The sequence below is a fragment of the Poromitra crassiceps genome, assembly GCF_964638095.1.
Source record: "Poromitra crassiceps genome assembly, chromosome: 8".
NCBI classification, from domain to species: domain Eukaryota; kingdom Metazoa; phylum Chordata; class Actinopteri; order Beryciformes; family Melamphaidae; genus Poromitra; species Poromitra crassiceps.
Genome location: NC_139629.1, coordinates 44556748 through 44569439, shown reverse-complemented (window position 1 = coordinate 44569439; position 12692 = coordinate 44556748). Strand labels below are relative to the sequence as shown.

Below are 12692 nucleotides of genomic sequence, written 5' to 3'. Positions count from 1 at the left end.
ATTTCAAAAGCCATTTTTCTTTTAAGACAAATCCCATATGGCCACAGGCCACCAAAAAGTAAGGGCTTCCACTTAAGTGTGTTTTGTTTTTGCTTTGGCAGAAAAAGGACCAGTTGCCGGTCCAGTTTTTCCCAGGCTTTTCCCTTTATCTGGCAAAAGTGGAAAATTGGAAGGTACAAGTGAAAAGCCATGGGGCGTTCCTCCGATTTTCCTCGCTCCATATTTTGTAAAACAGAAATATGTGTCCTCTCAGCACGCAGTCAGTGCTCTCGAATCCAACAAAAAGCACGATCTTTAAAAAATAAAATAATGTCTGATTGGTGAGAAATTAAAGAATGTTGTGACAATCTCGATGGTTTTATAGCTTACCAATCTTTAAAAATGTATTATTTAATATTTATCTGCAATCATTTGCCTATTTATTTGAATCACCACAAGATTAAAACAGTTGGCTATGCATCGAATAAATGGATGAAAACTGGAATTCTCGTATGACAACGTGTGTGGCGTAGCCTATGCAACTCTAAAATTGGTATGAAATCGTCAATTTGTTGGTGTCAGCGTTCAGCTTCCCAAACGCGCCATATGCCATGCTAAGTGGAACTATTCGCCGATTCGTTCCTAGTTTCACGGTCCATCCTCCCCTTCTCCCTGCCAGGGAACTGAATAGCCACAACAAAATGGCAATTTACCCTCTGGAACTGTCACATACCCCCTGTGGTAAGGCCTTTTCCGTTTCACGGCGTGGGGCACCCCGGCTTCACTGAGCGCCTCCGTTTGAGCAAATGGAGAGGAAAGTGGTTCACTGTCAGCATCTCTCTCAAGAAGAATCAGCCTTTTGTCACTAACAACCTGTAGACATGTCAGCAGAAAGCACATGTCAGGTAGGCGAATAATGAATCAAAAGCACCTGCACTTCATGTGTGGTGGTAGCCTACTTCCTTCATTTTTTTATTATTATTATTATTTTCGCTAGTTCATGAGTAGTTAATGGGTAGTTCCTTAATGACCCTTAATGGTAGTTCCTTAAAGATCCTTAATGGTAGTTACTTAAGAACTGACCATTAGTTACCATGATAACGAACCAGTAAGTAATGATTACTTCCTTAACTTTTTTGCTGCTAGTTCATGAGTAGTTAATGGGTAGTTACTTAAGAACAGACTAATAGTTCATGATTACTTTACCATTAGTTACCATGTCTGTGCCCCCTCAAGTAAAGCAGGGCTACATACTTAGTTGTTACTAGAAAATGCATCATTACTTCATTATTATCTTACCATTAGTTACCATCACCCTACCCTATAACAAATATAGCTCATTGGTAGAGACTAATAATCTTGCGTTCTTGGGGCCAAGGGTTCAAACCTCACCTGGAACAACTCTTGTATTTATTTGTTATAGGTAGGGTGATGGTAACTAATGGTAAGATAATCATGAAGTAATGATGCATTCCCTAGTAACAACTAAGTATGAAGCCCTGCTTTACTTGAGGGGGCACAAACATGGTAACTAATCATGAACTAATGATGCATTCCCTAGTAACAACTAAGTATGATCGCCTGCTTTACTTGAGGGGGCACAAACATGGTAACTAATGGTAAAGTAATCATTAACTAATGATTAATTCCCTAGTAACAACTATGGTAACTAATAGTCTGTTCTTAAGTAACTACCCATTAACTACTTATGAACTAGCGGAAAAAAATTAAGGAAGTAATCATTACTTACTGGTTCATTAACATGGTAACTAATGGTCAGTTCTTAAGTACCGTAACTACCATTAAGGATCTTTAAGGAACTACCATTAAGGGTCATTAAGGAACTACCCATTAACTACTCATGAACTAGCAAAAGAAAAAAAAGGGAAAAAAAGATTTTTTTAAGGAAGTAATCATTACTTACTGGTTCGTTAACATGGTAACTAATGGTCAGTTCTTAAGTAACTACCATTAAGGAACTACCTATTAACTATTCATGAACTAATCATGAACTAATGGTTCGTTCCAGACTCGTTCCTCAGTAACTACTAGGGGTGTCACGATACACTCAGTTCACGATACGATACGTATCACGATACTGGGTTCACGATAACGATACGATACGATACGATTTTAACAATATTTTTTAAAACTTGAATAATGACAATATATGACTGGAAAAGTAGTATTTTATTTGAAATGCACAAATACAAAATATGCTGTTGTGGGAAATTGTTATTACAATAACAACTAGAAAAAACATGAGATTGGAGATAAGGCTTATCTTGAAATAGAATGAGTTACACCGTCACTTAGATTTACTTTGAACTAAAAGGTTTCTCAGCAGTATAAATTCTCATTATGCATCTTCAGTTTTTCTTCAAACTCAAACAACAAGACTTTTCTTAGTCTATTTTTTATGCATCTTCAGTTTTTCCTGTCAAGTAAACAGTTTTGCCAGAAACTCAATTGAATGGTTTCTCTCCTGTATAACTTCTCATGTGTCTCTTCAGAGACTTGTTCAACTGATCTACTTTCCACACATTGAACTTCAACAAACAAAGACGTTTCTTTGTCTATTTTTGAAAAAAAAAAAAAAAAAAAAGGTTTTTTTTTTTTTTTTTTTTTTCCACGATATGAGATTTCATCTCAACGATACATATCGTGACGTTTTACTATCGCGAAATTTCGTGGGACGATATATTGTGACACCCCTAGTAACTACCCAATTTTTGTGTTACAGTATTGTAAAGTGTTACCAACCAATTAAATTAGGAAATCCCTTCTAAACGCCAGAGTTAACATATCACACACAGCATTATGTCCTGCAGATATCTGCTCAAGTTGACATAATAGACAAATAGGCCTAATATGCAGTACAAAAAAAAGGCATCCTGGATCAACTTTGCAAACAGTGTGCAAAACCCTGAATGCCTAGACGGCCAATGTGATTCTCTGCATGGTCCAGCGGAGAAACACACACACACACACACACACACACACACACACACACACACACACACACACACACACACACACACACACACACACACACACACACACACACACACACACACACACACAGAGAAAATGAAAAGATAATTGCGTGGCGATGGAAATATCTTACTAAGAGGATTCTGGCTGCTTACTGCTAAAATGAATTAATTTATATTCAGACAGTGTCAACTACTTTGGCTCCCTCGTGTGTCCAAAAAAGGTAGGATACAGAAACACGTTAGTGTAGGCCTATCGGTAGTCTCGCTTGCCTGGCTGGGGAAGGGTTTCACTGTGGACTAGAGGGGAAAAAGGCTCTTTACAGCCATCCACCAAACATAGCATGCAGGCCGGCTTCATTGCATAATCCACATCAATCGTTTTCAGCGTGTAGCAACGAGCTAGCTCGCTAGCTATGTATTGCACTAGCTACTTCTGTACTTTTACTATTTTGTGTATTGTATTTTATGTATTACTGTATTTGCTATGTGATTGGACCCCATGAAGAATAGCCATAGCATCCTGCTGCGGCTAATGGGGATCCTAATAAACTAAACTAAACTAGCGGATAGCACTGCTGTTGTTATTGTTTCAAAGGCAGCGGCGCAGGCATTTGAGCTCGGCAGATTCGACACGAACAGCAGCAGAGGCATACAGATTCGACACGGGGGGCTACAAACCCTTCTTGTTTTATGGCTGTTTTTGTGTTAAGATAAATTCAGAGCATCCAAATGGTCAGATTTCAAATGCAGCCTCTTTATGAAAGGCACAGAAGTGGTTTGCAAGTTGATAGTGTGAATGGTTGAAAAACGAATGGATTTTTTTTACTCACATACTTTGCTTAAAGTGTAACTAACCCCCAAAACACTTTTTTTCAGCTTTTAACCAATATATATGACTTTGGGGGTGATGTGTGAAGAATTCTGGTCAAAATTTCCACATTTGACACCAAACTGTTGCCATTTTACCATTTGTATCATTTTTCAGCAGCATACCTGGCATAAGCGCCCTCTTGAGGTCGAACACTGCTTTTTTTTTTCTCAAATGAATGGGATATTTGACACGTCGTGACGTCACGGTGACCCAAAGACTATGGGATTTCAAGATAATTACTCCCCTACCCCCCCTGTACCCTTTCGGCTCCTCAGAACTCCAAGCCTATTCCTATTGAAGTTTGCTCTTAAAATACTGAACCAAACGTCGTCAAAGTTGGCACATGTCTTAATTATAGTTAGTTTCCCGCTGAATGTGTCACTACTTTATTAATATCTTACCTGGATAAGCTCGAATGATGATGTATATATTATCAGTCCGAGTTGGAAGCAGCTGTCTCCAGCCCAGGCAGGCGGGAGTCGTACTGTAAAACCTCATGCACTAGCTCCAAGCTCCGGGGGCGCGCGCAGGATTGGGTTTGACCGTTTGATCAAGCAAGTAGCTCCTGTGCTCTTAAAATACTGAACACCACGTTGTCATATTTGACATATGTCTTCATTGTAGACAGTTTATCGCTGAATGTGTCATTACATTATAAATATCTTACCTGGATAAGCTCTAATTATGTTGTTTATATTATCAGTCCAACTTGGAAGCACTTTCTCTCGGCCAGTCAAACGGGAGAGTCTGCACTCTCATGCACCCGTGGGTGCGCGCACAGCAGACAGACTGTGAATGGGCGGAGGAGGAGGAGGAGAGATCCGCAGGCTACTCAGCTACTGTGCCCGTCTGTGAAAAGCGTCCTGTCCAGTCGCACCTTCGCAAAAAGATGCGGGATTCCCTCAATCGCACAAAGAAAAATTGCACACCAGCTATTTCTGTCTGTGTTTGTTTGTTGCTCCGTGAGGTTACAGAGCGCCCTCATGCATGCAGGAGCCAGGCTGTTTCGCCAGCCAGGGTGCAGCCTGCAACTGCGCTGAGAGGAAAACTTTTGCACAACTTTTAACAAGAATCACGAAAAGCCCCAAAACGCAAATTAAAAACAGATTTCATTGCGCGGTTTATCGCTAATTGTACGAGGGAATGACGTGGAGAAATCTCGCATTGTGTTACCCCAGAGCGGGGGGTTTCTCCTATTGTGCGGTGTGCTGCTGTAACGAGCCCATGTCATTTTGCTCTCGTAACGTAGTTATGACACCTGCCATAGAGATACATGCAGAAAAATAATTAAATTTCTAGTTCGCCACTGAATTACCAAATTGATATAACTATCAACAATTTTGAGCAACACTCTTTCCATACATGCCACCAGCGTTGGCTAGTTGTTGATATTTATAAAGATATTGCCCCTCTCAAAAAAATTATTTTTGAGGTGGTAGGCAAACTGTAATGGCGTCGATTTCTGAAAAAAAATATTGACTTCAACACAGCCAAAGAGTTTAGTATAGACAAGAGCATATGTCATTTCTTGGTTTTTTCCATAGGTATTTTCAAATCACTGTTCTGATACATATCTAGGGGGTTAGTCCCCCTTTAAGTTTTGAGATACCGGTAGTTCCATTTTAGGAATTTTAGTCAAATTTCCAATATATTGTGCCTATTCTAACTAAATTAGTTACATAGTAGCCTATTACACTGAGGTATAGTGCCATCATGTGGTGAGATAAATGTTGCAGCAACGTCAAACAGTTTGCTGAAGGAGAGGAAAAACCCACAGATCCAATTTAATTTATTTATTGGACCAACCACTTTCACTTGTATATGTATGCAAAATCAAATATGTGAATTAAGTGTCGTTCCCCATTCCATGTTTTTTTTTTACATGTGTGTAGTGTAGCTTAAATGCCTATACACTGTATGTCACAAACAATTCAAACACATTTTCTCCTTATGACTGTGTAGTTATGTTTAAAACTAGGTTCAGATGTGTGAAAGGCACACTGAATTTAAGGAGTGCAAGAGTTAACACAACAGTCAGACATATTTCTGTGAGCTGAGGATATATGTATTATTATCAACACATGAGTAGCTTGATATTAGTAAAGGTATTGAAATAACTGAGCAGAGATCTTTCTTTTTGTTTTGTTTTTGGTGTGTAGAAGTTAGATGGTGTGATGATTGTCTAGCAAGGCCAGAAAGGTCTAGAAGGAGGGAAGTAATACAGTATAACTTCATCCAATCATATTTTGCTCAAAGCGGGAATCTTATGAGTGGGTTTCTTCTGTTGTGGACCAAGAGAGGTTGCCGGCCAAATCTGAAATCAAGTGCGCCTATTTCTTGGAATGATATAGCCTACTGTAGCTGTATCCTGCTTCAGCTCATTTCAAGATTTTGCCTATCAACACATCTCCCATGAATACAAACAACAACAACAACAACAACAACAACAACAACAACAACAACAACAACAGCAAATCTAAAACTGGATGCACGATATTTGATCTTTTTGCCGATATACGATATGGCGATATTTTCCAATTCTTTTGGCCGATTGCCGATGCCGATACCGATATATACAGTATTTTCCCCCCTAATTTCAGAGAACACCAGGTCTCTCCTGTAAAAAGTGGAATTAACCCATTATTATGCCTACTCTTATCGTGATGGCCCACTAACAGGTACAGACTATAATACAATGCTTTTCACAATGTACACATTCATTGGGCAGAATAAGAAAACTACTCCAACTTAGGTGATGTAAAACATGCCATATTTTTATTTATCTAACATTTTCTTTCAAACAAAGCTGTAAGATTCATCCTAAGAAGTTGGATGATGCTCTCCATGAGACAATCCTGACAATAGCCACCACAACCAGGGCCAATTTGACCTATGTCACAAGTTGCAAAACAAATCAACGTTGGCACCGGGGACATGTTATAGATAGACATGGCATAGATAGAGCATTTAGTCGAGCACCGAGCATGTGGGCATAATTAAAGCTTAATTTTATCGGTCTGTCATATTGGCAGAAATCTTCGTGTCGGACCGCGATGACGATATTTCATTTAAAATCCTTTATTGGCCGATATCGATGACGTGCCGATATCATGTGCATCCCTAAAATGATTGGTTTACAACTGTTGCACAAAAGTAAACAACTATACGCTATATTTTACATTACATTACATTACATTACGTCATTTGGCAGACGCTTTTATCCAAAGTGACTTACAATAACACATTTTTGTCAGCAATAGAGCAATCAACTATGCAACACAGTCTATGACAACTACAACTTCTGAAGGAACAGTGGTACAAGTTTAGTTCAGGTTATTATTATTATTATTTATTTTTTTGAGAGAAAGAAGTTAGTTCAAGAAGGGCCCATATTTTCTACAGTAAAATTGTCAGCATTTAAAGAGCGAGGGAAAAAAACCCTGAAACACATCTTCTCTGTCTGCAGAGACACATACTGTAGCTACCATAGCTGCCAACTCAGCTAATTGCTCATGTTTTTGGTGTAGCTCTGAATGAGACCTTGGAAGTGCTGCTGTGTGTTTTTGTGGGGCTGAAAAATGATGATGAAGCATTTGGGGAGAAAATAGCAGAACAGGATGGAGTAGAGACTGGAGAGGACTGCCAGAGCGTTGAACGTTTGGATGTACTTGCCGTGGTACATGATGGATTCAGTGGCAAAGATGATCCAAGTGAGGGTTAGCAGGAAGAGGCAGAAGGTGATGGCTTTGGCCTCATTGTAGTTTTTTGGGAGGTCTTTCCCCATGTAGGAAAAGACAAAGCAAAAGAAACACAAGGATGCAAGCAAAAGCACGGAAAGGATGAACGAATTGAACTTAGCGACCTTGCAGGTGAGTATGATTTTGTCTGGGTACGACGTTATGTCATAGGTGGGATTGTGTGCGTTAACCCCATACTCGATTGCAAGTAGCACGGCTTGGGTCAAAAAGGTCACTGTGATGACCACCCACTGTCCGTTATATTTCATCCACCAAGTTTGGAGGTTAGGGAACTTGGCGGCCATTTTGAAAATACAAACAATTTGAAAAGAGCGCACCACAAAGCACGACAGACAGGGGGTATAGAACAACAGGAATGGCGCATACCTTAAGACACAACAGGCATGCGTTGGCCGACCAAAGAAGAAGAACACACTGACACTACACACACTTAGGCAGCCTAACATGAGGAAGCACATGGCACCTCCGGCAGATTTGACGACAGGCGTGTTATAGTTCATGGCAAAGAGAACGGCCATAGCCAGAGAGAGGCCCACTAAGGCACAATTCGCTATCATGATCAATATAGCCATTGTGTCTGTGAACAGGACGTATTCCACTGAGCGCGGAGTGCACGATGTACTGCCGTCTAAGGACCACTCGGACCACTGGCACCTGGGGCACTGGTATTCATCCTCTGTTTTATAGGAGAGAGGGAACAACGGGGGTGGATTTAAGCATAGCCATTAGAATAGATCAGATAACAGAGGGTGCAGTGTCAGATCATGTCCAGATCATTCCCTGGAGACCCTAACCATAACCGGTACTTGCCTAACCCTTACCCTAACCTTAACCCGACCCTGACCGGCTTAACTTAACCCAACCCTAAAAATCTACTTTTTCCAAATTGGGGACACAGCTTTTGTCCCCAATAGAACAAGCCATTCCTAATTAACTGCTCTTAAAGGGGTACTTCAACAAAAAAACAAGGCTGATTTATTTTGCACATGATGATCTCACACATATCTGAAGAATGCAAACACTTTTGCAGGCATTCATTTAGTTTGACCGTAACTGAGAATCGATATGAGTTACGTTGATGCCAGTGATGTCATCAGAAGGCACTGAATCATTGGGTTGTATTAATTACAAGTCTTCCGATGACATCGCTGGCATCAACTTGACTCAAATCAACTCTCAATAACTGTCAAACGAAAATGAACGTCTACAAAACGGTTGTAGTTTTCGGATATGTGTGAGATCATGTGCAAAACAAATCAGCCTTGTTTTTCGGGTGAAGTGCCCCTTTAAGTTTGAACCACTGGGCCACACAGGATCACATCCGACTGAAATTAAACCCCCTGATAATTTAGTGAGCTTTTGAGTTTTTCTTTCTTCGTCTAATTACAAATTCAGTGATCACTGACAGATCAGATCAAATCAGATTGAAATGGCTATTAATTCATCTGAGCAGCTGAAAGCCATGCTGAGTCTGTGGTGTTAATGACACCGCATCCTCGTGCCAAACACAGCAGTGGTCTCTTCCCCCTCTCTCTTGTTTTCATGCGTGCTACTGTACCTGTGCGGTTCTCATAAGTTCCCTTTGGACAGAGTTCACAATGGAAGCAGCATTGATGGATTCCATATTGCTTCTTCATATATCCTGGTTGACAATTTGGAGAACACTCTGAAATAGGCACCTGGACAAGACAGTGATGTAGCAGCAAATCAAATAGAAGTGCCATAAAGATTACAGGCAAAATAATAGGGAAGCTAATATGCTATGAATGACAGTTATCTTCCTTATTATAATGCAGGAATATACGATCATATACTGTATTGTTTTTCCTGGGTTTTTAACATATAAAAGTATTGTGATTTGGAGAAAGAAAACTCACGTTTCCATTTGTGTGCCAGTGAATTTTGGTGTCGTTGATGGAGAAGTGACTTTCAAATGAGCCGACCTCCTCTGCGTCACCTGTGCTGTTCCAGAAAACGATAGAATAGGACCCAAACTTGGGGTCACCATTTTCATCAAACTGAATAACCCGGTTTAAAAGGGTGAAGTTTGACTTCTTCAGCTCCGCTAGAACCTGAAGAGGGTACACACATGTTGACACGATAATACAGAATCTCACCAAAAACTCAAATAGTTATATGAGATTCCCCAAATAGTTGTAGTACTCACCATGTATGGGTACACTGTCACATTGTTACGGCATTTGCCGGCTCCACATTGCAACACATTGTGTATGGCATGAGCGATGGCATATGCCGCAGAGTAAATGGCAAAGGAATACGACGGGTTCGCAGCGATGACCGTGTCTGGATCGAGGCTACTGCAGTTGCAAACTTGATTACAAAACTTGTGTTGTTCTGTATCTTCACAAGGCTTCTTCTGGTCTTTGGAAGAATAGATAAAATGACTGAAACGAGGTATCGCCACTACATTCTCAGAAACCCCCATAATAGTGCCGATATTTCGGATTCCTTTCATCTTGGGGAGCTTTTTGTTTAAGGCCCATGTATCCCCTGCTATCCACACCTTGTCAGTGACATTGTACTCGATCGCTGCCAGAATGGCCGGCTCCACGTGCTCTTTAAGGGCAAAAACAACAATGGTAGATATGTTCTGTGCCCCTATTTCCTTGTACATTCTTGAGTAGTTTGTATTGTGTTGGAGTTCTTCGGTGTAGGCCAAGCAGATCCTTGTGGGCTTAATCTGTTTTTTGAACAATTCCAGGCCGTCTGTGCTGTAATCATCGCTGCCTTTGAGGAAAGCCACCCAGCGCCAGTCAAAGCGCAGCATGAGGCGAACAATCACCCGTATGAAGTCTTTATTGGGATGCACTGTTCGCAGGAAAGACGGAAACCTCTGTTTTTCCGAAAGGACAGAACTTTGAGATCCATAATTGACCTGTCAAAAGAGCGATAGATCAAGTTGAATAACTGTGACAATTAAATACACACGTTTAAAGTTAAAGGCAAGTTGAGCAACATATCAAAGTAATAACATTACAATATAAACAATAACAATCATTTTTGTTTTGCTATTCTCTATTGCCATTTGATATAACATAATACTTCAACCTATACCCAGTTCACGAAAGCTTCTTTCTTCTGGCAAACAGATATATTTGTGTTTATGGTTATATAGGCCTATTGTGTTATGGTTCTAAACCAGTAACTTATATATTGTGTTCTGGTTCTGGCATCAGTTTGTTGTTTTGGAATAAATAGAAAAAGAAGGGGGTAGTTACTGTAGTGTGCTGCTACCCACAGAAACTCAAACTTCATCGACAGAGATTCTCCCAAATCCTCACCCATTCTCTAAATCATTGTTTCCCTCTACCACTGTCATTATAAGAAGGAATTGTAACCCTTTATTTTACAGGTCCCTAACAATGTATGAACTATTTGTAATTATTATTATACATTATTTACAACCGTCCGGGTGCATGTAATGCCTTCCTTCACATTCATCAATATTGCCTGTTTTTCAAGCTACAACTAACAAAGTACACTATCAATATTTTTTCCCAATTCTCTGTGTCATTACATTGGTGTTCATGTCTAATTACAAATAGTTCATCCGTTGTTAGGGACCTGTCAAATAAAGGGTTACCGATCATCTGTGACATCATGTGAAGATGTCAGTAGACGACATGACACATTATTTAACTGTCAGATGAAAATGTCACCACGAAACATTCAGAGCATCGTGATGTGAGAGAGAACATGAAGAGATGCTGCTTTCAGAGCTTGGCACTCATGATTTTGAATTTGTGACTTCTTAAGTCCTGAAAAGGGCATTTGAGTCTGCGTATGCCTTTAGAAAGAGCCAATAAAATTAAAAAAAAAAAGGTTGATCTACCATTGGGATGAGGTTCATCATGAACAGAGGGGCCACGGTCAGGGTCTCAGTGCTTCCAAAGGGACCGATCACTGCCATCACTTTGGACATATAGTTTCCTTCTCGGATCACGCCGTTGAGCGCAATGAGGTCCAAAACACCTGGGAAATTGAGGGTATCTGAGCAGTGGTCAAATATCTCATACCCGAGTGTTACGTTTGGCAGGAGGCTGGTAGAGTTATTGATTTCCTCTATGGCGAACCTCATGATCTGAAACATCCGATAACTTGGCAGAGTGAATGGTTGCCTGTTGACAGAGAGACGGGAGAGCAAGAGAGTGGATTTTATAATAAGAATTATTAATTAACCTTTACGTTTTCATGCTTCACTTCCTTCACTGTGGCTTATAAACCATTTAATTGCAAGTGCATTGCAGCCTCAGTACACTGCTTCAGGTAGGCCTACATTACCATTTGCAAAGAAGCTTCAGTTGTAAATGGACCAGAACAATAATAGCAATCTTGTGACCACTTCCCAGGTTTGGATGTAAAAAAATAAATAATGCAAAACAATATAGCAATGTATTCATTGAATAGAGTGAGATGCAAATGTGCCACTGAACTGTAACTCAAGCTCTTGAATATACAAACTGATGTGTCACACAAAGCATTTTTCATTTTTAGAATCCCACCTCACAGATGCAACCACAGCAAAATGATATCTTAATGCTCACCTGGAGCAGTCAATAGATTCGGGTCTGACACGAGCAGGTGAGCCGATGGCATGGTGAACATCAACAAGTCCACCCAGCAGATAATCTCCATGGAGATGAAACTCTGAGCTTGGAAGAGTGCATTCAGGCACGGCGTGCAGAAGAGATGCCAGGAGACCCAGAGAGGCGAGGAAACGCCTCATTGTCTTCTTCAGCTTTCACCAATCTGACCTCTCATCAGCTCTGCTGCTGCCTTTAATACGTGGTGACGTGCTGCTGCTGATGGCATCATGGCCACACCCAGTGGTGGCATCATCACCCACTGCCCATTTCCATGGACTTAGGTATGCATGACTCAATGAGGACATCATACATGGCTAATATGTTGGTAGAGAATTTACAAATCAGTATGCAAAAAGCCTCTTGTAGAGAGACTTGCTGACTAGACAGGGTTAAGACACACAAGCATAGTGGTGGCTTTAACACATTCCTGCAACATTCATTAATTGGCTAATCCTGGAAGTTCAGTTGTGGTATAGGCAAG

At 40.5% G+C, this 12692-nt stretch overlaps 1 protein-coding gene across 1 annotated transcript; it reads right to left on the bottom strand.

Moving 5' to 3' along the window:
• Positions 1–7348: 7348 nt before the first annotated feature.
• tas1r2.2 (taste receptor, type 1, member 2, tandem duplicate 2) lies at positions 7349–12351 on the bottom strand (the record flags this gene model as incomplete). Its single annotated transcript, XM_083641252.1, has 6 exons — positions 7349–8280; positions 9163–9283; positions 9482–9676; positions 9772–10500; positions 11458–11743; positions 12170–12351. The coding sequence occupies 6 exons, from the start codon at positions 12349–12351 to the stop codon at positions 7349–7351; spliced, it is 2445 nt and encodes an 814-aa protein (XP_083497378.1).
• Between the last annotated feature and the right edge of the window lie 341 nt (positions 12352–12692).